At 42.3% G+C, this 22,706-nt stretch overlaps 3 protein-coding genes across 4 annotated transcripts in view; 1 reads left to right on the forward strand and 2 right to left on the reverse strand.

Annotated features, from left to right (window-relative positions):
• Positions 1-10,969: 10,969 nt before the first annotated feature.
• Positions 10,970-15,350, reverse strand: selenop2 (selenoprotein P2). Its single transcript, XM_017496356.3, has 5 exons — positions 15,157-15,350; positions 14,747-15,055; positions 13,572-13,784; positions 13,305-13,413; positions 10,970-13,203 (listed from the first exon to the last, which is right to left on the reverse strand). The coding sequence occupies exons 2-5, from the start codon at positions 14,965-14,967 to the stop codon at positions 12,949-12,951; spliced, it is 798 nt and encodes a 265-aa protein (XP_017351845.1). The 5' UTR covers positions 14,968-15,055; positions 15,157-15,350; the 3' UTR covers positions 10,970-12,948.
• Positions 15,351-16,734: 1,384 nt separating this feature from the next.
• On the reverse strand, positions 16,735-20,099 carry si:ch73-382f3.1 (THAP and Tnp_P_element domain-containing protein). 2 transcript variants are annotated; one of them, XM_017495634.3, is made up of 4 exons: positions 19,236-20,099; positions 18,491-18,650; positions 18,180-18,349; positions 16,735-17,604 (listed from the first exon to the last, which is right to left on the reverse strand). In XM_017495634.3, the coding sequence occupies exons 1-4, from the start codon at positions 19,383-19,385 to the stop codon at positions 17,236-17,238; spliced, it is 849 nt and encodes a 282-aa protein (XP_017351123.1). In that variant the 5' UTR covers positions 19,386-20,099; the 3' UTR covers positions 16,735-17,235. The 2 variants fall into 2 exon arrangements, with proteins under 2 accessions (XP_017351123.1, XP_017351122.1); XM_017495633.3 differs by having other exon boundaries at positions 18,180-18,352; positions 19,236-20,098.
• Positions 20,100-20,167: 68 nt separating this feature from the next.
• toe1 (target of EGR1, exonuclease) overlaps positions 20,168-22,706 on the forward strand; it is a 4,742-nt gene continuing 2,203 nt past the window's right edge. Inside the window, exons 1-5 of the mRNA XM_017495632.3 lie at positions 20,168-20,496; positions 20,593-20,633; positions 21,229-21,325; positions 21,402-21,560; positions 22,440-22,699. Coding sequence (XP_017351121.1) covers positions 20,380-20,496; positions 20,593-20,633; positions 21,229-21,325; positions 21,402-21,560; positions 22,440-22,699 — 674 coding nt within the window. The 5' untranslated portion in view covers positions 20,168-20,379. The remainder of the gene's footprint in view (positions 20,497-20,592; positions 20,634-21,228; positions 21,326-21,401; positions 21,561-22,439; positions 22,700-22,706) is intronic.

The raw sequence follows: 22,706 nt of genomic DNA on the forward strand, positions 1-22,706 counted from the left end.
AAACACTCTGCACGAAGACCCGTTGACTAGCTAGGTCGGCTATCCGATACAACAGACGAATCTCGGGCGACCGAACACGCCGTCGCTACACCCGAGTATCCTTGGGAAATCTGCGTACGTTTCATTCGAACCCAAACTAAACATGAACGCTAAACCGACAATCGACAAATTTTGAAGAAAACAAACAAAGAAAAAAAAGCAAAGCGATAGCAGGAACCTTGGGGGACTGCACAATGCAAATTTAAGAAACTGTACAGACCGACATCCCTCGTGATGTGCAGGCCAAGGGACAGCCAAAGGCCAGGCAGAATGAGCTCATACTGATGCAATCCCTGTATCTGAAACTTCGCTGCAACACTCATGCATATTTAAAGCTGCGAGTCTTCTGGGTCCACGAAATTTTTTAGTCCAGGAGTAGAGAAATGGCGCCACTGGGCAAAATAGGACCTCCAAACAAAACTGTGCACACAACATGTGAGACAATCTCTAAGCAATCATACATTTGTTGTTCAGGAAAAGTGACCTTTTTAATCACAGCTTGGGAAAAACATTGGCTTCGATCCTCAGTGCTGCCTGTGGGAGTCTTACAAATGTTATTCTATTACAATAATCTATAGCTGTATATTCCCACATCGCTTGTTCTGTGTAGCAAGTTGCGCACTGCTAACTGTACTGTAAAGCTTTATGGGGATTTTCTGTTGTAATATTTATGAAATATTTTCAAAATAGGCTACCGCTATTTATTACGTACGGGTTCTTACAATCTTGTGAATATTATTTGAAAATGAATAATACATTTTTGTTAAAAAGGCATTAGGAAGTTGGTTTAATTCTATATATCTCCATATACAATTTGTTTTAGTTACATCTGTATAGTTTTACAATTGAGCAAGCATATTATTTCGGTGTTGGTGCTATTCATTTACTATTAAAAATCCAAAAAGACTTGAGAAAAAAAAAAAAAAAAACCAACCCCACACTTTACAATTATAAATGATTTTGAAATAGCTTCATACAGCAGTGCCGCTGAATGTTTGAACCTGATCGGTCAGAAAGTGATTAATCGAAATCGAATCGAATTTAATGAACGGCCGTTGCATATCTGCTGGAGTGGTTTTCCCGCGAGTAAGGCGTTTATTCAACGTTTATGGAAGGAGTCTCCAGTGTCGGTGCTTCCTAACAGTCAGATGTAAAGATGTATCTTTTCTACATTTTCACGACGGAGGAGTTTACGCCCGGGGGTTTCTCTGTGTTAAAGAAAAAAAACCTTAATAATTAAAGAAGGGGGGGCGGGGGGGGGGTGCGGGTTTTGTGTACATTCCGCAACATTAACGGATAAAAAGTATGACGTGACATTCTTTAATGAATGAAGATCATTAATAATTGGCATATGGTTGTGGTATAAGAGGAATAAAGCACTCTTATATGATAATAATCGACTTGCGCTTGGTAACCGCTTCACCACGCTCTTACGCATGACCCCGTTGTAGATTAACGGTAACATCGTTCACGTTTTATAAAATCAAATCCATTTGATTGATTTATTTATTTTTAACTTCACATGGATCACGACCGAATCCATTTTTATTACTCACTCCTGGGTACGTTCCTCCTCCTTATTATAAACCTCCTGCCTCCTCAAACAACCCTTCCTCTAGCTGACCAAAGCCATAAATCTCGCTCTGCCAGGTCTCAGGGGTGATTGATAAGCTCTCAGTGATGCTGATAGAGGCTCGTTTGCGAGAGCTGAAATGGTTGCCTTCTCCCACAGATGGGGCTCTCCCTTTCACAAATAAATAAGGTAAATCCCAAACAGCATTCAGGGAGGTCCCAAGTGAGATAAATTATCAATGAATAAATTGAGAGTCGCGCATGAATGAGCTTGTTTAGGCACCTAAACAGATCAACACTAAATCTCCTAGATCTTTAATTAGCAAAGGATTTGGACCTCTTCAAAGCTTCAAGAGTCTGGCGGTTTCGCTCAGTGGTTAGGGTTTGATGCTAAGTTCAAATCACAGGGCTCCCTGAGAGCCACAGTTTGGTTTTAATCTCTGTGTGAAGGCATTTTGTAGGAAAACTCGAGCCAGTGGATAAACGTACAACATATCACACACACACACACACACACAATAAGACGTATTTGCTGCCGAGGATGTGTAAATTCATGAGGCCCTAATCAATCAGATGATCGAAAACATTAAGCTAGTGTGCAAAACGAGTGCTTCATCATTCAGCCTGTTAAGCTTGTGTATAGTAAGTGTGTATGTGTGTGTGTGTGTGTGTGTGTGTGGGAGAGAGGAAGCTTACCATCCAGTGTTTTTGTAACACCATCACAACCCAAACCTCAGCACGTCTTCCTGCCATCCATGATGAAATGGTTTTCACAGTGACCCCAGTGCACCGGCCCTTATCTCCTCTTCCATGACACACATACATCCTAACATCACGTGACGCACCCATAACCTCTCCGTGTGTTTGTTTTCCTCGCCTCTGAAGCCGCAGACCGTCCGTGGATGTCTCTCGGACGCCTCTGGAACGCTCTCTTGATTTTCCGTGGTGTTTTTAATTTCTCTAGCATGTGTAAAGGTGCCAACGTCAGCGTTCATGAACCACATGCCTGTCGTCACCTATCGAGACGGTTTTCGGTGGGGAAACGTGGTTTGGAGAGACACGTTTACGCTCGTATAACACGTGGCTGTAACATGTTCAACTGCTGGAGCGATGGCATCGAAATCGGCTTCGGATGCGTTTACGCTTTCGTCTTTTGAAGCGGAGAATCTCCGTCCGGATAAAAGACGGGAAGCGACAATTTTGAGTTCTACGCGATCACTAGGAATGTATGGATTTTCAAAAAGCAGGAAGTACAAAACAGGAAGCAGGAAACAGGACGTGAAATAAACAGCAACACTTAACTTAATCTCAGATACTAGGATCCTTAGTAGGGCGATAAGTCAAAATTTTTTTCCATTTGCTTAAATATTTATTTAATGGTAATTTTTTTTGGACAGGTTCGGAACGATGGAATTCTGAAGGCTGAGAACGATATACCGGTTTCATCCTTTAAAATAGACAAACATATGAAATAACAAAATAGCCAGGGTACGCTGCATCTCTTAGTCGTATTGAAATTCCCCTCTGATGATATCTGAGAAACGCCGTCAACCTCGACTTTTTTCTCGAGTTTTCTTTCATTTAACGCAAAAGACGTTTCACATATCCTCAGTGAAAGTGTATCATAAATGCACAACTATCGGCTATGCTATAAGCGTATCTCGGTCTAAATCCAATCCTGTTCATGGCCGAATCATGTGTCTTATTTTAAGTCCGTAGAGAGAAATTCACTAGGCACTAAGGGTTGAATCTGGACTCAGTCTTTGTCTGAAAGCTCGCCCTCACCTAAATCCCATTTGACAATTCGAGTGTGTGTGAGTGTGAGTGTGTGTGTGTGTGATTACTGACCAGGACCAGTGTGAGATGACCCAGGCCCTCTGAGTGATTCGTAATTGCAGCTTCAAGCGAGAGTCCGGGATTCTCCAGGGAAACTGGGGGAAATAACTCGAAACTCCAGGCTTTGCAGTGTTGAGGATGGTTGAATCCCAAATGGCTCGCTGTTCCCTATATAACTGCACTTCACTGGGTAAGAGAAAATGCCTAGGGCACTATATGTGCATTAGGGAACCATTTGGGAGCCAGTGCCCTACTTCCTAGTTCAGTGCACCACACTATACGGTATGAAATAATGGTTACTAAGGCCTAGGTAGTGCACTATGTGTCTGATAGGGAGCCATTTAAGATTCCGCGTAGAATATTAAATGAAAAACTCTACAAAAACATAAGACTGTGTTCTAGTCGGGTCAGCGAAAAATGGCATCTGGAAGAAGGTAGAGATGGGAATCGCTTACATAAAATATAAACCGCTTCAGTGTTTTAATATTCCACACACTTCATTACATACACTTCAGTATCCTCTACACGTCAGTATTCCTTACACTTCAGTATTCTGTAAACTTCAGTATTTATGTACACTGTAGTACTCTGCACACTTCAGCATTCTGTGTATTTTATTATTCCTTATACGGAAATATTCTGTACACTTCAGTATTCCGTAAACTAGAGCATTCCATATCCTTCAGCACTCTGTAAACGTTAGTATTCCCTATACTTCAGTACTCCGTAAACTTCAGTATTCCATACACTTCAGTATTCTGAACATTTCGGTATTCCTTACACTTCAGTACTCTGTAAACTTCAGTATTCCATACACTTCAGTATTCGGAACATTTCGGTATTCCGTAAACTTCAGTATTCCATACACTTCAGTATTCGGAACATTTCGGTATTCCTTACACTTCACTATTCCGTAAACTTCAGCATTCCATATACTTCAGTATTCTGTAAACTTTAGTATTCCATATACTTCAGTACTCTGTAAACTTCAGCATTCCATATACTTCAGTATTCTGTAAACTTTAGTATTCCCTATACTTCAGTACTCTGTAAACTTCAGCATTCCATATACTTCAGTATTCTGTAAACTTTAGTATTCCATATACTTCAGTACTGTGTAAACTTCAGTATTCCCTATACTTCAGTACTCTGAACATTTCGGTATTCCTTACACTTCAGTACTCTGTAAACTTCAGAATTCCATACACTTCAGTATTCGGAACATTTCGGTATTCCTTACACTTCACTATTCCGTAAACTTCAGCATTCCATATACTTCAGTACTCTGTAAACTTCAGCATTCCATATACTTCAGTATTCTGTAAACTTTAGTATTCCATATACTTCAGTACTCTGTAAACTTCAGCATTCCCTATACTTCAGTACTCTGTAAACTTCAGCATTCCATATACTTCAGTATTCTGAACATTTCGGTATTCCTTACACTCCAGTACTCTGTAAACCTCAGTTTTCCAAACTCTTCCGTGTTCCTTAGAATTCAGTATTCCAATTCAGTATGGGATATTTTTTTATATCACCTGAATCTACTGACATAACATCCACTCAGATGAAAAAAAAAAAAAGAAGCAAAAATATTGTATGGAATACTGTTGGTATGGAACATGGAATAATATCCACCTCATCATCCATGATCTGGACACTTTTTACAATAACGCAAATAAAATCGAGCCTAAGAGTGAGAACGAGTGAGGGTAGGAGGAAGGAAGGATGGCAGACATTCATCCTGCGCTGTTCTTCTATAAGAGCGCTCCTTTGAGAAGGACATTCGCTACACACCCCGACAAAGGGTTCGGCCACAAAGAATGGCCCACACTTAAAGTGACAGCCGCATTGAGGAACGGCCTTCATGTGGCATCTCTGGGGGAAAGTGACATTTAGCGGCACACCCAGAGAACTGTCAGCTATTTACCGCGCGCGACTCTGGGACTCATGCAGACGGGCGGCCTATTGTAAATCACCGCCGACGGCATTGTGGGACACTCGCATTTAGGCAGGCGGAAAAGAAACCTCCTCAGGCACCTTCTGTCAGCGGCGTGACAGGACGGAGAGAGACTCCTGTCTCCTTCGTTAACTCGACAGACAGGAAAGGTCTCTCAGTCTTTCAGCTCATTCGAGCATTCACCTGCGTGCGATGAATTCTTCATGCTGCATCAGAGAGGAGATTTAATAACCATACACAGGACATGAATTGAAGAACTCTGCTGGCTTTTCAAGAGAAAACAGAGAGTCCATCAGAAACGCAAGTCTTCACTTGACATTTAGAGCCTGCATCGTTTCGGACCGAGTCCATGTAATATTCCAGTAGCTTCCTGGCAGCAATTCCGTATCATTACCTTCCTTCTCCGGAAAAGAAGCTCGGCCCTGCTGTGACACATGCCACTCAGGTGCTAGAGCCGCAGTTTTCAAGCACAGCTGCAGGGTTCTTCAACATAATAACTAGGTTATTTTCTACAACTATCCTCCTCCATACAGCAGCACACACACCGGAAAAGATAAGCAGGATGCTCGGCTTGTCAGTCACCGGATACGTGATTGACACGAAGTTCATTATCGAGCTGTTTTGTTTTGTGTTTATTTTTTTTTTTAAATCAGTTCTCAAAAATTGTAAAAAATAAAAAAATTCAAAATATGTAAAAAAAAAAATAAATGTAAAATACTTTCATTCTAGTGTACACTTGCACACTTTTACACCAGCAGGCATGCATACTAACGTAACTATCTTCTTGCAAACTTAATCGCATAATTACAACACTTACACATAAGCACTACTTTATTTGTACACTTGTATACTAACAAAAGTACTTACACTTTAGTTCACTTGCGTACTTGCACACTTACATACATATCAGACTTGCATACTAACATACCTGGATACTTGCATATTAGCATTTTATTAGTATAATTACCATATTTAGTAAGCATACTTGCATACTAATGTGTATATTGATGTAGCACACATGCACACTATTATTGAATACTTCCACAGTTTCTAACATTCAAGCACATGCATACTAACAAACATATTTACCAACACACTTACATACTAGCATAGCTGTATGCACATTCCACACTTGCATATTAGCACACTTCCATACTAACATACTTACAATACTAGTATATTACTAGGATTACACACTAGCGTTCATGTGCTAGTGATGCTGAATAATTTGACAGACAGAAGACATTGAGCGCCACACACACACACACACACACACACACACACACACACACACACACGGGTTGTGTGAAAGGCAGTGGCGTTGTGGGCGGGCTCAAACCCTTCATTAAGCTGTGATTGGATGCTGTTGATCCTAGGACTGGTGAGACAGATGAAGCGTCATGGCAGTGAGGAGATTAGATAAGTAAAGTCCACTCGGGTTTATTTCAATTTAGTCTGATCGCTAGAGCGTTACAGAGGTCCCTAATGATGAAGGGGGAGGGATGGGCATGGGCTAGGGTAGGGGAGAGGGGGGTGAGGGGGGAGAGAGAGAGAGAGAGAGAGAGAGAGAGAGAGAGATTCATCCTTCACACCTTCAGAATAGATAATGGTGCAGAGAAAACAAGTCCACAATAGAACATTTACGAGAGGGCTACGAGGCTAATCTTACTAACAAAATAAGGGAAGCTTAGAACTACCAGTTTAGCATCGTAAACTGTATCCAAGTCATCACACAGCTCAAAACGTGTCTGGTTGCACAAAAGAATCGAAAGGTTGTATTCTAGCATACTTGCATACTACTATACATTCATAAATCCAAGCTAATATACTCAGTAATATACACCATTGTACTTAATTAGTGCATACTAGTATACTCACAAGCTAGCTTCCATACTTGCATACTTACACAACTGCTTAATAATGCACGTGTATACTAGTACACTTGCATGCTAAAATTTTAGCACACTTACATACTAACATCCGTACACACTTTCACGCTTGCACTCTAACACACATGCATACTTGCATGCATAGTATCACACTTTCATACTAACACACGTGCATACCAGCGTACTGCACCTTAGCACACAAGCATGCGTGCATACTAGCAGACTTACACACTAACATACATACTTGCCCACCTGTACACATGCATACTAGAATGCTAGCAGACTTACATACTTAGCACACCTGCACACTAGCATATAAGCACTTCCATATTTGCTTATTAGCACACGTACATACTAGCGGACTTGTATACTAATCCATATGCTTAATAGCACACATACATATTAGTGTAATACTACCACAGGCTAGCACAGCAGCTGTATAATTCCGTACTTACATATTAGCACATTTCTTTCATAATAGCAATGCTAGTATATATTTACACACTAGCATACATGCATCCTAGATGACTCGCATACTTACCAGCACCCTTGCATATTAGCACACTGTACATACACACTAATATTTCAATACTAATATATTTACACAGCAGCACATATATGTACTTGGATACTAATTTGCATGCATACTAGCGCACTTGCCTACTAGCCTATTAGCACTTGCGCATTAGCATATTTTCACGCTAGCATACTTGCACTCCAACATACAAGTATATTGTATACTAGCACTCTTACGCATTTTTTTAAAAAATTATTTTTTACATAAACAAGTAAAATGTTTAACAGGAAGATGTAAGAGTAGCATAAATAAATTCAAATAAACAACTTAATGCAAATATTTCAGAATCGCTACAGTTGTTTGTGCAGTAAGAATAAACAGTATAACATATGTGCATATTTCACAGCATGTACAGGAACTCGAGCCCTGATTATATTAAACATTAAGAGTAAGTGCACTTGACTGTAAATAATAGCAGTTGCTGTGTGCATGTGTGTGTATGTGTGTGTAGGGGTGTATACAGCAGTAGCAGTATAATATTAGTGCTAAAAGGTTTTGTAGAGTGTGTTACAGAGCAAGGTTACAGATCAGGAGGGAAAATAAACTAAACACACACACACACACACACACACACACACACACACACACACACACAAATCTTTCTGCTTTAAGTGTTTTGTAGTTATACACACTTTCACTTTATCTGAAAAGTAAGTGCTCTACTTCACACTCTCGTCTCTGACAAGCACAGAATCTTTCAATAAAATTTCTGTAAAATGTGTAATGCCTATTTTCAAGAGTTCTGGAGATCCGGTATTGTGTGTTTTTGTCCTTGGCCGACACAGCTCCTTCACTGCTATACATGGAACACTTGCTAGAACACTTGCTTACTTGCACACTTAGATGCTAGCATACTTGCACGTTAGCACACTTGCATACTAGCATATTTACACACCAACATTTGCATACTAACACACACGTATAATTGCATGCCTCGCACACTTGAATACTGGCATGCTTGCCCTCTAGGATACTTATGGCTAGACTATTATAACACTCGCCTACTTGCACAATTAGATACTAGCACAAATACATACACTTGCATATTAGCACAATTGATAACTAGCACATATGCATAGTAGCACACAGTACATACCTATTTGCTCTGGCATATTAGTATACGTGCAGACTTGCACACTAGCACGCTTACATACTAGCATGTTTACATACTAATACTTGCATACTGGCATATTTGATTGCTAACACACTTGCATACTGGCATGCTTGCACTCTAGCATACTTGTTGCTAGAATATTACAACACTTTCCTACTTGCACATTCAGATGCTAGCATACTTACATGCTAACACACTTGCATACTGGCACACTTGCACTCTAGGACACTTATTGCTAGAATATTATAACACTTGCATACTTGCACACTTGATAACTAGCACATATGCATAGTAGCACATAGTACATACCTATTTGTTCTTGCATATTAGTGTACGTGCATACTTGCACGCTAGCACACTTAGATGCTAGCATACTTGACCATTATCACACTTACATACCAGCGCGTTTACATACTGGCATATTCACATACTGGCATGCTTGCACTCTAGCATACTTGTTGCTAGAATATTATATCTCTTTCCTACTTGCACACTTATATGGTAGCATACTTGCATACTGGCATATCTGCACATTAGCATACTTACATACTAGCATATTTGCATAATAACACACTTGCATACTTGCACTCTAGGATACTTATTGCTAGAATATTATAACACATGCCTACTTGCACACTTACATACTAGCATACTTGCCTACTTGCACACTTACACACTAGCATGTTTACATATTATCACATGCATACTTCTTTACACTTGCATACTGGCATGCTTGCACTCTAGCATACTCATTGCTAGACTACTATAACCCATGCCTACTTGCACAATTACGTACTAGCATATCGCATACTAGCGCACTTGAAAACTAGCAAATATGCATTCTTGCATATAAGCATACGTGCATATTTGTACGTATGCTTATATGCAAGACTCCTAGCAAACTCCCATACTAACACTAGCTTTATTTCACATACTAGCCTTCTAGAACACCAGACATACCTACTTGCATACATAAATAATTGAACACTTGCATACATAATGAGTCTTTATTAATCACGTATACATTACAGCACAGTGAAATTGTTCTTCATATACCCCAGCATGTTAGGAAGTTGGGGTCAGAGTGCAGGGTCAGGCATGATACAGCGCCCCCTGGAGCAGAGAGGGTTAAGGGCCTTGCTAAAGAGCCCAACAGTGGCAGCTTGGCAGTGCTGGGACTTGAACCCCCAACCACATCCTCAGCGCTAATGTACTTCTGATGCAGTTTGTTATCTGGTGTGTGCTTGAGATATCAGTTTTTAAGTTTTAATTAAGTCACTGGTGGATATTTGACTCAAGACACTACCTGGTGGTGTGAAGTAGAACTGCATGCCCAGTTCGAGCCTCATTTCCCAGTTCCAGTTCTGTTGAGTCCTTGTTCATCGCCTGAATCATTCATCCTTCTGTGAGGTCAAGATGTGTGTGTTAGAGCGGGAGATGTGCAAGATAAACAACACTAGAGCTAAAGGAATGACAACAAAAACACAGCACAGAACAGAGCCTGCTATCGTGCAAGTATGCAAGTATGTTAGTATTCAATTCTCCAATAATCACGATTATTTTTAATTCAAGAACGATGGCAAAACAAGTTCATTTCTCTTATCGTTTATCTTACAGCGTACCACGTTAAAGAAAAACCGCAAAGTCCCGAAGGCTTTGCCGTAACGTTACAGCTTTACCGCTGGCACTGGAGACTCCTTCCATAAACATCTCTTTCCAAGAGGAAAACTTCACCAGATCAGTGATTATACACATTGTTGTTATTTTTGTAGCTAAATAAATAACTTTATGATTCATCTCAGATTATGTGGATCGTCTGGCATACACGGGCCTGTGATTGAGCCGTTACTATAGAAACGAATGAATCAATATAATCCCGTGATTTTCTATACAGCCAGCACTGATTCAGTTAAACACCTTCTGACCAATCAGAGTTGAGAATGGTGTAAATGGAAATATATACGTAGACAAAACAGGACGTGTTGATTTGATGTATTTTTTATTAAGGGGGAATAAAAAACCTCGGTATGATTACATCAGTACATTATAGCGTTGACTTTTTAAAAAGGCAGCATTAAATTGGACGACCTAGGAGGGTTTTTCCTGGTCTTTTGTTTATCATTATTATTATAAAAAAAAACTAATCAAAAAACAACAATACAGAAATATGATTTAGTGTTGTAACACATGCGATCTCTTTTCTCAATGCATCTGCAGATTATTCCGTATAATCCGAGATCCCATATAAAACATCATAACTGACCACCGGCATGTTGATTTCAGTTCCTCGTTCGTTTGAACACACGCTAAAGAACGCCGATTTAGCGTTCTAGCTCTCAGAGGCAGCCATCTTGGACAGAACGCGTGCTGGCGCTCCACGTGATTACTCCTCGGCCCAGCATCTGCGTGCACACACCCGGGCCGGGTTTGACGTGCATGCTTCATTAAGAGCAACGAGGAGGAACCCAAGAGGAGCGACTGTTCACGACGATCCATCAGTGATGTTTCTCTGCCTGAAAGCTGGTCAAAGACTTACTGAGGAACTACATTCGATTAATTAAAAAAAATAATAATTAAACCAAAAGAAATGACAAGAAAGATATGATTTATTTTCCTTTATCGCAATTATAGTTAATCAGTTGAGACGTTTTGGTTTTTTTGGTGTCCAAGTATGCTATTTTTCAGTTTTATATTAGAGCTGCGAGGCAAATGTTGCTAACAAAGGAGCTACCAGTTCAGTGTTGTATAAACATTTCAGTAACGTCGATTTTCCTCGTACTCGCGTGCGTACGTTGAACAAATTTACCAATCGTGTTTCACGGAACAGCCGATCTCATTTTAGCCACGCCCACACAACACGAGCAAATAACGGTGAAAGAAGCGCAGAGCGAGCGAAATTCTTCCAGCCTTCGCGGAATGGACTTTTTTCGACCTCTTCGTAGGGCGCCGTTACTTTTGTCCTATTCGGACGGCTGGTTTGATGCGTCTTCGTTTTTATTGCGGATTTGTTTGGGATCGCTTTCTTTCGAGTCATGGAAGCGGTCCCTCGATCGCAGAAATGAACGCAAAATCAAGGAAACTCCGCAATATTCGGAGGAGCTGGCGATTTAAATAAATAAATAAATAAATCGCAGCAGATTTTCCGCAAGATTCGTGCCGAGGCGCGTCGTGATGACGTAGCGCGAACGCGTTCGGCCGAAGCCCTCTTCGATTCACGTGCGTCGAACACGAGTACGGCTGAAAGGGCTCGTTTACCGGCAAACATCGCCGAGAAAGAGCGCGATTTCGCAAAAAACCCGCTGCAAAATCAAGCGTTTTTGGTATTTTGCTTGATTACGCAACGAATGCGCTTCACAGAATGGTCATGGAATTGGCGTGCAAGTGAAATACTCGAGCGATTGAAACGTGACGTATAAACCACGTATTTAAAATCGCAGTAACTCAGAGTTGTAGCCGATAAATTCACGCAAACTCGGGAGCCGAACGTTGGACACGGAGGTTTTCGCAAAAGGGATTTTCATGAACGTTTCCCGCGTAAACGCTCCTACGAATTAGTCACGAAGTAAACGAGTCCGTACGCGGAGCGATAAAGCGGAGCGTGTTACTTCACACTATCCGTTCATATACAGCGACGGGAAAAGTTCCATTTCAAAACTTCACACGCGATCTGCCTTCAGGGCGGAGTTACGACCGCGTTTAGCTCTGCGATGTCCAAGTTTATGAGTGTCTCAGGAACCAAACCAGCCGATCTGTTTGAGACGCCATGAAGACGATGGTGATGATTTGAACATGCAGATCGTACGGCGCTGAACTGCTGGCTCCAGGCTTCTATTACTAGTTAGCTGATTTAGCATCGTAGCTCCAGTACAAGAGTAAAGAAACAGCGTTAAATATGAATGAGTCAAGCCATGGTTCTCAAAGTTAAAGCAGTCGGGGTCTTGTATTTGAAAAAGGGTTAGGATTAGGGTGTGTTCATGTGATTAACACGTTCTGGGTCAGGGTGAGCGTGTTTCTTCACTGGCGCGGTGCTGGTGGTCTGCGTGACGGCCGGATACTGGGAGGGACGATTCCGGCTGTGGTCATGGCGAACGTGATGGTCATGGTCATGATGATGATGATTGTTGATGTTAGGCGATTCTGCTGTAGTTGGGTTCTGCTCAAAAGATTTCCCTCTGGTCACGTTGCTGCTAGTTAGCCGAGTAGAGTTGGAATCCAGCTGTTTTATAAAAAAAACAAACAACAAAACAAAGCAGACATGATTAGCATTTTAATTACGTCACATCCTGTACGTCGAGACGTCCGGAGAGACGTGCTCACCGTGCAGTTACAGATGTTTTGGAAGTACGTGGCTCTGACGGCCGCCTCCACGTAGGGGTAGTGCAGGATACTGAACGGCAGCATGATGTGAAACGTCAGACGGCCGCATCTACTCGCTCAGAACGAAACAGGAAAGAGGTCTGAGTATTCAGGAAGACGTCTCGAGAGCATAAAGTCCGGCCTGGCTCACGTCACTATGACGCGCTCTGTATCGGGATTTGGAAAACATGTCATGGAAACGTTCTCGAATTTCATGTCTGACTGTACCGGTCGTAGACTAAGAAGTCGTCCTTGTCCCCCTGCAGCGTGTCCCAGACGTTGCTCTGCAGTGGGCTCTGCTGGTACACGGGGATGCCCTCCGACGTCCGTCTCTTCATCTCCCAGTACATGGCCCTGGAATGAGCGTCCTGTTCGTTCACGATCAGAAACGCGACGCCGGTCAGGTTTCCCCGTACCAGCTTATCACGCAGGTCTCCCAGCCTGTCGTCATAACAACGTTCTGTTACAGATTCGACGAATACAAATGCGGAAATCATCCACAGTTAAGCAGAAGAGAGGATAGAAAAACTCAAAGACGGTCAATACTTGTGCTCACTTAATTAAATAAATTCATTCATTCAAAACGTCTACACAGCCATTGGCCGTCTGTGCCGGCTTTTCCTCCTGTTTGATTCAAAAGGTTTTAAATATTACCTTTATTTATATCACGAATTAAAGAAAACCAAACAGTCCGACGATTCATAGACAGTACAGTAAACACGCGCAGTATAAACCCGTGACCACATCTGCAGTCAGCTATCAGAGATAACATTTACGCAATCTCAACGAAATCCCTAAGCGATTGCGCAACGTGTCCGATTGCGCAAGTCCTCCCCGGGGTTAGTCGGTTTTAGAGTTCATGCACTAAAGCGAAGACGCAGTTCATAGGCTTCTTAACGATGTCTTCGTTGTTTTTGAGTAGTGACTATGGAGATAAATAAATAAATAAATAAATAAATAACTGAAAATGTGAATATCATACATATTAAACAGTCTTGTACATCATTTCTGGTGTCATCAAGGGCAAACTTTTATTATGAAAAATAAACCCCGTTCCTAGAGCTCCTAGTCAGGATGGGTGGAAATCATATCGTGCTTAACACTTTATATAATATACACCAATGTTATAAATGTATCTCTGTTAAACTGGAACAAAAAAAGGCTTTGTAAACATTTATAGCCAAAATTGTAATACGTACTGTTTTTATTCATCACTTAATATGTAGTTTTTCATCTAATAATAATAATAATAATAATAATAATAGTAATTCTTGCAGAAATAACCTTTGAATTCTAAAAAATTTCATTTAAAAAGTGCTTGATTACACAACCGCGTTATTAAGATGTTCTATACGTATGAACACGAACGTCAGTCAGATCATTGCGTTCAATACGAAACTCACTTAGCAGCCTGCGTGAGGCAGAAGTGTCAGCTAGCTTTCAGCAGCGCTACCACCACCACGTTTCCCAGCAGCTCGTTCATGGGAGAATAGCCATCGATGTCCCAGAGAGGTGCGAGCTTACAGACGGTTGACTGGTTGTTGTCCCTCTCCACGAACAGTGGTGAAGTCCAGAGCAGGCTCGGGAGCGAGGCCAAGCACAGAGCCGACAGCGCCCGAAACATGACCCCCGTGGTTGTCCCTTCCCTACGGAAGGACCCGTGCTCAAATCCTTCGACGTCTACCCTTCAAAGCAGACACTTATAAAAGCACCTGCCAGATAGATGAAAAACAAAACGGGTCATTTCCTAACCGTAACGAGACGTTTTGCGCGCTTGTATGGAAGAGAGAGTCGAACAGAGTCGAGCACATACCTCGGTTATCTCACTTGCTCTGGGTTTGGAAGAAAAACAACTGGCGTCCGTTCACCCCCCCAGATGTTTTTAAAGCCTTGTCCAGGCGAAGGGGAATTCAACCTCCCCTGAACAAACACACCGGACCAATGCACGAGGAGTTCAGGGGTCTCACCGGGATCCTGTCCTTCGGAGCGAATGTGTTTTCCATGCTTTTTAATCACGATCATTGATCTGGTGACAGTAGAATTGTGAAAACAACCCGGAAAAAGCGGGCGAAGATCGAAACCCGCGTCGTGCATCGCACGTAAAAGGAGTAAAAGATCCGAGGCAGACGTAGATTAGACGTGCACGTTTGTTTAGGCAGGGAGAAGAGGACACTGTTTGTTTGTTTGGGCTAAACATTTGCTAATCCCATCAGGTGGAAGGTTGTGAAAAACAACCGCCTACGCAAAATCCCATGCAGGATCCGTCCAGATACGACGCACTCCAAATTCAAATCACAGACGTGCGTTATGATCGCTTTACGTTCACGTCCTTATGCAGAGCGACTTACGTTTGATCTCGTTTTGTACTGAGCAGCTGAGGGTTAAGGGCCTTGCTCAAGGGCCCAGCAGGGGCAGCTTCAGTATCAGTACAGTGTCATCAGCCAGAAAGTTCAACCCTGGGAACATTAAACCCATTACCGTGTATTTACTTTAATCAAGTACACAAAGTACATATGTAAGTACTGTTATTAAATATAAACTATATCCCTAATTATTTTAAGTTTAACCTGTCCTGATTCTCATGATGTATTTCTCACATATTTGCTACTTATAATATTTACAGTACTGTGCAAATGTCTTCAGAAATGCTGCAGAGTAAAGTTGCCTTCAAATATAAGGAGATTATTATTTTTAAAAAAACCATAAAGAGCGGTTCTGGAGGTCATGACATCATTTCCTTGGAAGGGAGCGAATCTGTAGAGATCGAGTAAAACGTCCTGCACTTGTTTCGTTCCGTTTATAATCTTATCCACGTTGTCCATATTTTGGAAAACGTCCTGGGTTTGAATGACCCCGCGTAGCCCTGTGATCTCTGCTCCGCCTCGCACCGTCACGCCGCCGATTATTCCACGCTTCTATCCCTTTCTCCTCACCGAACATTCCACCCCCGGCTCGAGCGCGTCGGTGTGATTTATTCTCTCTACAACTCGGACGTCGCGAACCCGGTGTTACGGCACGTGTGATCGGTACGAGGGGGACAGCCGATCGGTTCCGGTTCCCTGAACTCTTCAGTAACCTCGAGGTCATTAACGACAAGACTCCGGATACGATTTGGCTGGTCGATGTCTGGCGTTTTGGAGAAAGGGAAAAACGCACGCCGCGGAGTGTTAATACATATATTAAATAGATCAACGATGCTTTATTGTGATGAAGCAGAGTTAGTGTTACCACCAGGAACTATCTTCCTACTAACACACATTCCGAAGTGTTTTATTCCTCTTACACCACAGCGCTTTTGATGAATTAAAACAAACAATTTTTATCCAATTATAGTCACATTTAATGTCTGTGAGACAAGTTAGGCCCGTCTCTCCCCCCCACCCCCCCACCCCAAAGCGTAAACTCCTCTCTGTCCTGAAGATGTCGGAAATATTTCAAGTTACGGCTTTAACTCTGGACACTGGAGACTCCTTCCATAAATGTTACATAAATAAACAAACAAACAAACAAACAAACAATTTCCTCATGGAAAACTTCAACAAGGCGGATTATGTGGCGTGCAAGTCTGAGACTAGAGAAAGGAGGACGTATCAGAACGAGCGCACTCAGTATAAATAAACCTGTGATATAAACGTTGGAGCTGTCAGAGCTGCTGTTGTAGGAAATTAATCAACACCTCCTGACCAATCAGAATCCAGAATTGAACAGCGCTGGGGTGTAATAAATAAATACAAAACAGAACGACCAAAAAAAAAAAGATCTACAAATTCAATGTTCTGCTAAAGCCCATGCGCTGATATGTTAAGTCGTGGTAGTTTGTTCGATCAAATATAAACCACACACACACACACACACACACACACACACACACACACACACACACAAGCCAGTCTTATGTCATCATTCTGATCAGTCCTTCATCGCTCGTCCCGTTTTCGTCGGGACTGTCGCAGGCAGTGATGATCCCCAGTTCTGCCAGATCCTCCTGCATGCTCGCGCTCATCATCATTTTGGGTTCGAGTCGGTTACACAGGGTCCGGTACGAGGGCAGCGGGTAGCCGAGGTCTCGCAGGAACTCGTATCCTTTCACTCCGACCGCGCAGCGGATCTTCCGGGCGGTCAGGACGGTGTCGTGGGACCAGACGGCGCGGCGCGAGCGCTTGGTCAGGGTCAGAGCTCGGATCTGGTCCTCGTACAGGAACATCTGCAGTCCTTTCTCCATCCTGCTGAGCCTGTGCAAGCGCTTCTTCATCTCTTCCACCTGCAACAACAAAAACAACAGCAACAAACTACACGATGGAGAAACAAAAGCATGGACAATATTACATTCAACTTAATAATAATAATAATAATAATAATAATAATAATAATAATATTATTATTAGCAATAAATAGGCTAAACAGAATGGCAGAATGTGGTTTGGGACACGTCCCATGCATGGGTTTGTGATTTTTAAGGTTATAAATGAGCTGTAGTTGTCTGATATGACGGAGGTTAAAATGAAAACTTAATAAGTACAGCAAAACACAAAAAGTGAAAAGATAGAGATCTGTAGAAATGCAGGTGCGTCTCAAAAAAATCTGCTAAATCACACTAAAACTCCATCACACCTGGATCCATTTTCCTCTTATCGTTTCATATCAGACTCGTTCCCTCTCTCACTTCTGTTTTCTTTAGTCTCTTCTGATTGGCTGTCGCTCCTGCCGCTCACAGTGCGGTTAGACTTCTTTCGTCCACGATGACGTTTGCATGAAAGTTTTTTTTTGTTTGTTTTTTTTCCTAAACGAACTCGATGATGGATTTTGTTATGTTGTTAAACCGGTAAACGAGCTGACCTCTCTCTGCAGCCTGGCCGTGTGCTGCTGCTGCTGCTCCAGCTGGGATTTATAGTGCTGACACAGAGAACACGGCCGATCTTCCTCCGCTCTCTGCAGCTCGTCTTCCTCGAACTCGGCTCGGGGCTGCCGGCGAGCGTAACCGTGATCCCCGACCTTCAAATCTTTCTCTGCTGAATACAACAAGAATTGTTTTTTTTCAGCTGCTCGTAGTGTGTCGTACCTGCTTTTAATGTCGTAATCAGATGCTTTGATAGATCAGATTTATACAGTACATTTTTAGATAGATTATATTCCCTCAAGCCCTTTACCTGGGTCAAGTTTCAGAGGGAGGACGGAGTGTGGGTGTTGGGCGATGGGTGAGGGCGGGTTTGGGACGTTAAACAGTGTGGGAACCGCGTTGGGTTTCAGTTTCCTTCCTCCTGTCGGTGACCTGGCGATCTCCTCGAACTGGCTCTCCTCAAAATGGTCCTGCAAAGCATCAAGAAAAGATTTATCCCAGAACTAGCACAGAATGAGCATTATTATGGAAGTTAGATAATGTATTAGCCTAGGCTAAGCGCGTCATCAGTGCAGCCATCTTGGAAGGGTCAAAATGAATTTCGAGTTGAACTGAATTTAGAGGGTTTCACAGAGTTTCTATTCACTTTGATGAACTTTAATCCGGATTTATGGCTGTTGTTGAAGTGACTTAACACGTCTTAAGTGTAGGTCCACAATGATAATAAATCAGTTAACATTTAACCTACACAAAATAAAGACACTGACAATGCATTATATGTACTGTATATTTATATTCCGTAACACCTACGATGTGTAGAAAATTATAACGCAATTTTGAAAATTAAACATGTTATTTATTTTGAAGTTAAATATAATACGAGTTGTAGTCGGTTGATCAATGCACACGCGCGTCCTTTCCATAGACCTGCATTAGCTTATTTGCTAATCTGGACCTTTCCAATATGGCGGACGAGTTGACGTGCTGCACCATCTACTTGTTTTTTTTCCCCTCTCGACTGGAAAACATTTCCTCCCGCTCATGGTTCCACTTGCCTGGCAGAGTCTGGAGCAGGGGGTTGGGACGAACTCCCGTCGACAGTTTATCAGCCACTTTCTCATCCGAATCGGATCTTTTGGAAAACGGAAAAGTTGTTTTCCAATGGTTGTAGAATTGGAGCAATTCGGAGCAGAACATCCACCCATTGTGGTGTTTTTTTTTTTTTTTTTTTGTCAAATTAGCTTAGCGATATCCCCACCCTACCCGTATTCATACAAATCCCGCCCTCGTGCTCTAGGATTGGATGATAGTACTCTGAAATGCTATGTGATTGGCGGACTGCTTGCGTGAATGCAATTCTAGCCAATCATATACAACTTTCCAGAAAACAGTTAGGAAAATACAACGGTTAGCAACAATTAGCTAATAACACCCTGAAACATCACTAGATGACTACATTCTGTCTGTCTGGCATATAATCGTTTAAATTAAAGAGCATTAAAAAAAATTCATAGTTAATAACACGCATTACAAACTCTTTTGTCAGATTACATATATCTAAATAAGACAAATATGCCTTGGCAAAGAAGTGCAACCCTGAGTTTCTTTGAGCCAAAATGGCGCCTGTGTTTTCTTCACAGATGATGTTAATTACGTCTTACTGTTAGTTGTTCATCCAATTGCCTGAAGCAAAATATATATATTATTTTTAAACGACGTTCCTAATTTTCCACGTCCATAATTAGTCTTCGTTACCGTTTTCGTAAAACTATAATGTTCATAGTTAACTAATACAGTTTAAAACTGTTTTTGTTTCATTTAAAAACGTGAACTCGTCTAACGTAGCTTGCTTTCTTTCTTTCGGACCCCAGAACGAATCACAAATAGCGTCACATCCCCTACATAAGTGCGCTATATAGTGTACAGATGAAGTGTTTTTGCGCCCTAGCTAGGGCACTCTGAGGTCAAAGTGTGGTTTGGGATTTGAAAAACGACCAAACAAACGAAACTCACATGGAGACAACGCGTGGAGGCGGTTATTAGTTGTTGTTGGTTTATTATTTTTTTTAAACCTCTGAATAAGATTTAAGTGAAAATAAGTAATTATAATCCTAAAATGCGCCAAGGTGTTGAAATTAATAATAATAAACAAATCACTCTAGTGTCTGTGCTGTATTAGTTTTCATGAATAAGCAGTAAATGATGAGCTCCTCACTGGTTGTTCCTGTTGTAGATGTTCAGAGTAATAACTTTAAAGAATTATGGCCTGCTATGGTGCTCGCCTTTAAAACAGCCTCATTTATCGCCCTGGACACGGTGAGCCTTAAACTCAGTGCATCATTCACACTTTTCTACATTTCCCTTCACTAACCACGCGTTTCCTCCTCCTCCTCCTCTGTCCTTTGCTTTCAGGAGCTCAGCGGTCTTGGAGCGAGGAAAGCTCTTCTAGCAGAGTGAGTATTAAAGGTGCAATATGTAAACTTTCAAAACGTTTCCCGACCCCAAAAACAATCATCTAATTTCGAAGATAGTTTTGGGAAAACGCAATTGGTAATATTGCCACGTCATAAATTTGGCCAGACTCTTTGTTTAAAAAAAAAAAAAAAAAAAAAAAAAAATTCCAGCCCGGAAATTAGCTCCGCCCCCCAATATACAAGTTATAATAGCCCTAGAAGATTATTTTGTAAATAAAATGTTTTCTGATGAAAGAAACGAATACGTCGGAACGGTGATATTAGATTTCAAGCATTTAATCGTACACCTTCAGATCAAAAGGTTTTTTACGGTCATGAGAAACATTTCAGTCGGGTGTCCACAAACCTTTGACCGGCAGTGTGTATTTCTATATTTCCACGATTCTCCACTAAACCTTAAACGTGGTTTCTTGCCGCTATAAAGCTAACGTTGAGAACCGATGAGAGAAATCTGTCTGGCCCAAAGTCTTTTCCGTAAACACGTGCTCGAGACGACATTTTATAGGCGAGACGGGACACGGGCGTCCTCGTTTGGACGATAAACTAATCGTGTTTTTTTCCCCTCCTCCGCTAGGTCGATTGAGGATCGTTATAAAGCGATATGCAACGCAGCCCGGACTCGCTCCATCCTGTCCCTGGGACTCGCCTGTTACAAGAAACTGGAAGGCAAAGTGAGTGTTTTATCTTGAAACGGCGTCCAGCTGCTGCTGTTGTGTGTGACTGAACGCTCTTTGACTCGGTCTGCAGGCGGAGAGTACGTACCTGGTTCAGGTGTACAACCTGACGCTGCTGTGTGCGGAGGAGTACGTCATCGAGCCGCAGTCGGTGCAGTTCCTCGTTCAGCACGGCTTCGACTTCAACAAGCAGTACGCTCAGGGCGTTCCCTACGACAAGGGCAACGATAAGGCGAGTGGCTCGCAGGCTGCGCGTGGCGCTGTTACAGGAAATCGATCGGCAGCGGGAGGAAGTGGAGTTTCTGTTACCACCCCGACGCTGATTGTTTGGATAGAGAGAGAGATGGATAGAGAGAGATAAAGTGAGGGGGAGAGAGATGGATAGAGAGAGATGGATAGAGATGGACACAGTGAGGGGGAGAGAGTTGGTTAGAGAGCTGGGGAGGGACAGAGAGATGGAGAGAGAGAGTGATAGAGAGAGATGAATAGGGATGGGTACAGTGAGGGGGAGAGAGATGGAGAGAGATGAATAGGGATGGGTACAGTGAGGGGGAGAGAGATGGAGAGACAGAAGGGTAGAGAGAGAGATGGATACAGTGAGGGAGAGAGAAGGTTAGAGAGAGAGATGGATAGAGATGGGTACAGAGAGGGAGAGAGAGATGGATAGAGATGGGTACAGAGAGGGAGAGAGAGAACGATAGAGAGAGATGGATAGGGATGGGTACAGAGAGGGGGAGAGAGATGGATATTTATAGAGAGAGATGGATAGAGATGGGTACAGTGAGGGGGAGAGAGAAGGTTAGAGAGAGAGATGGATACAGTGAGGGAGGGAGAAGGATCGAGAGAGATGGATAGAGATGGGTACAGTGAGGGAGAGAGAGATGGATAGAGCTGGATAGAGAGAGAGATGGATACAGGGAGAGAGGGAATAGGAAACAGACAGAGAGAGAGAGATAGAGAGAGAGAGAGTTTAAAGTTTAATGAAACTCAATCTTTCAGTCAGTTTTTCCCAGGTTGCTGTTTGGGATGGTAAAGAGTACTTTCCCATTTTTTGTCCAAGAAGGTAAACAAACTGAACGTGTGTGTGTGTGTGTGTGTGTGTGTGTTTTAGGGTGGAGAACCTCAGGGTGTGAACATGCGTACGTTGTTCGTGGAGCTCCTGAGGGCCAACAAGCCTCTGGTGCTCCATAACGGCCTGATCGACCTGATCTTCCTGTACCAGTGCTTCTACGCTCACCTGCCCGACAAACTGGGAACCTTCACCGCCGACCTGTCGCAGATGTTCCCCGCCGCCATTTACGACACCAAATACGCCACCGAGTACCAACTCCGCTTCACCGCGTCCTACCTGGAGTACGCATACAAGAAGTGGTACGTC

This window comes from Ictalurus punctatus, chromosome 20 (genome assembly GCF_001660625.3).
Source record: "Ictalurus punctatus breed USDA103 chromosome 20, Coco_2.0, whole genome shotgun sequence".
Taxonomy (NCBI): domain Eukaryota; kingdom Metazoa; phylum Chordata; class Actinopteri; order Siluriformes; family Ictaluridae; genus Ictalurus; species Ictalurus punctatus.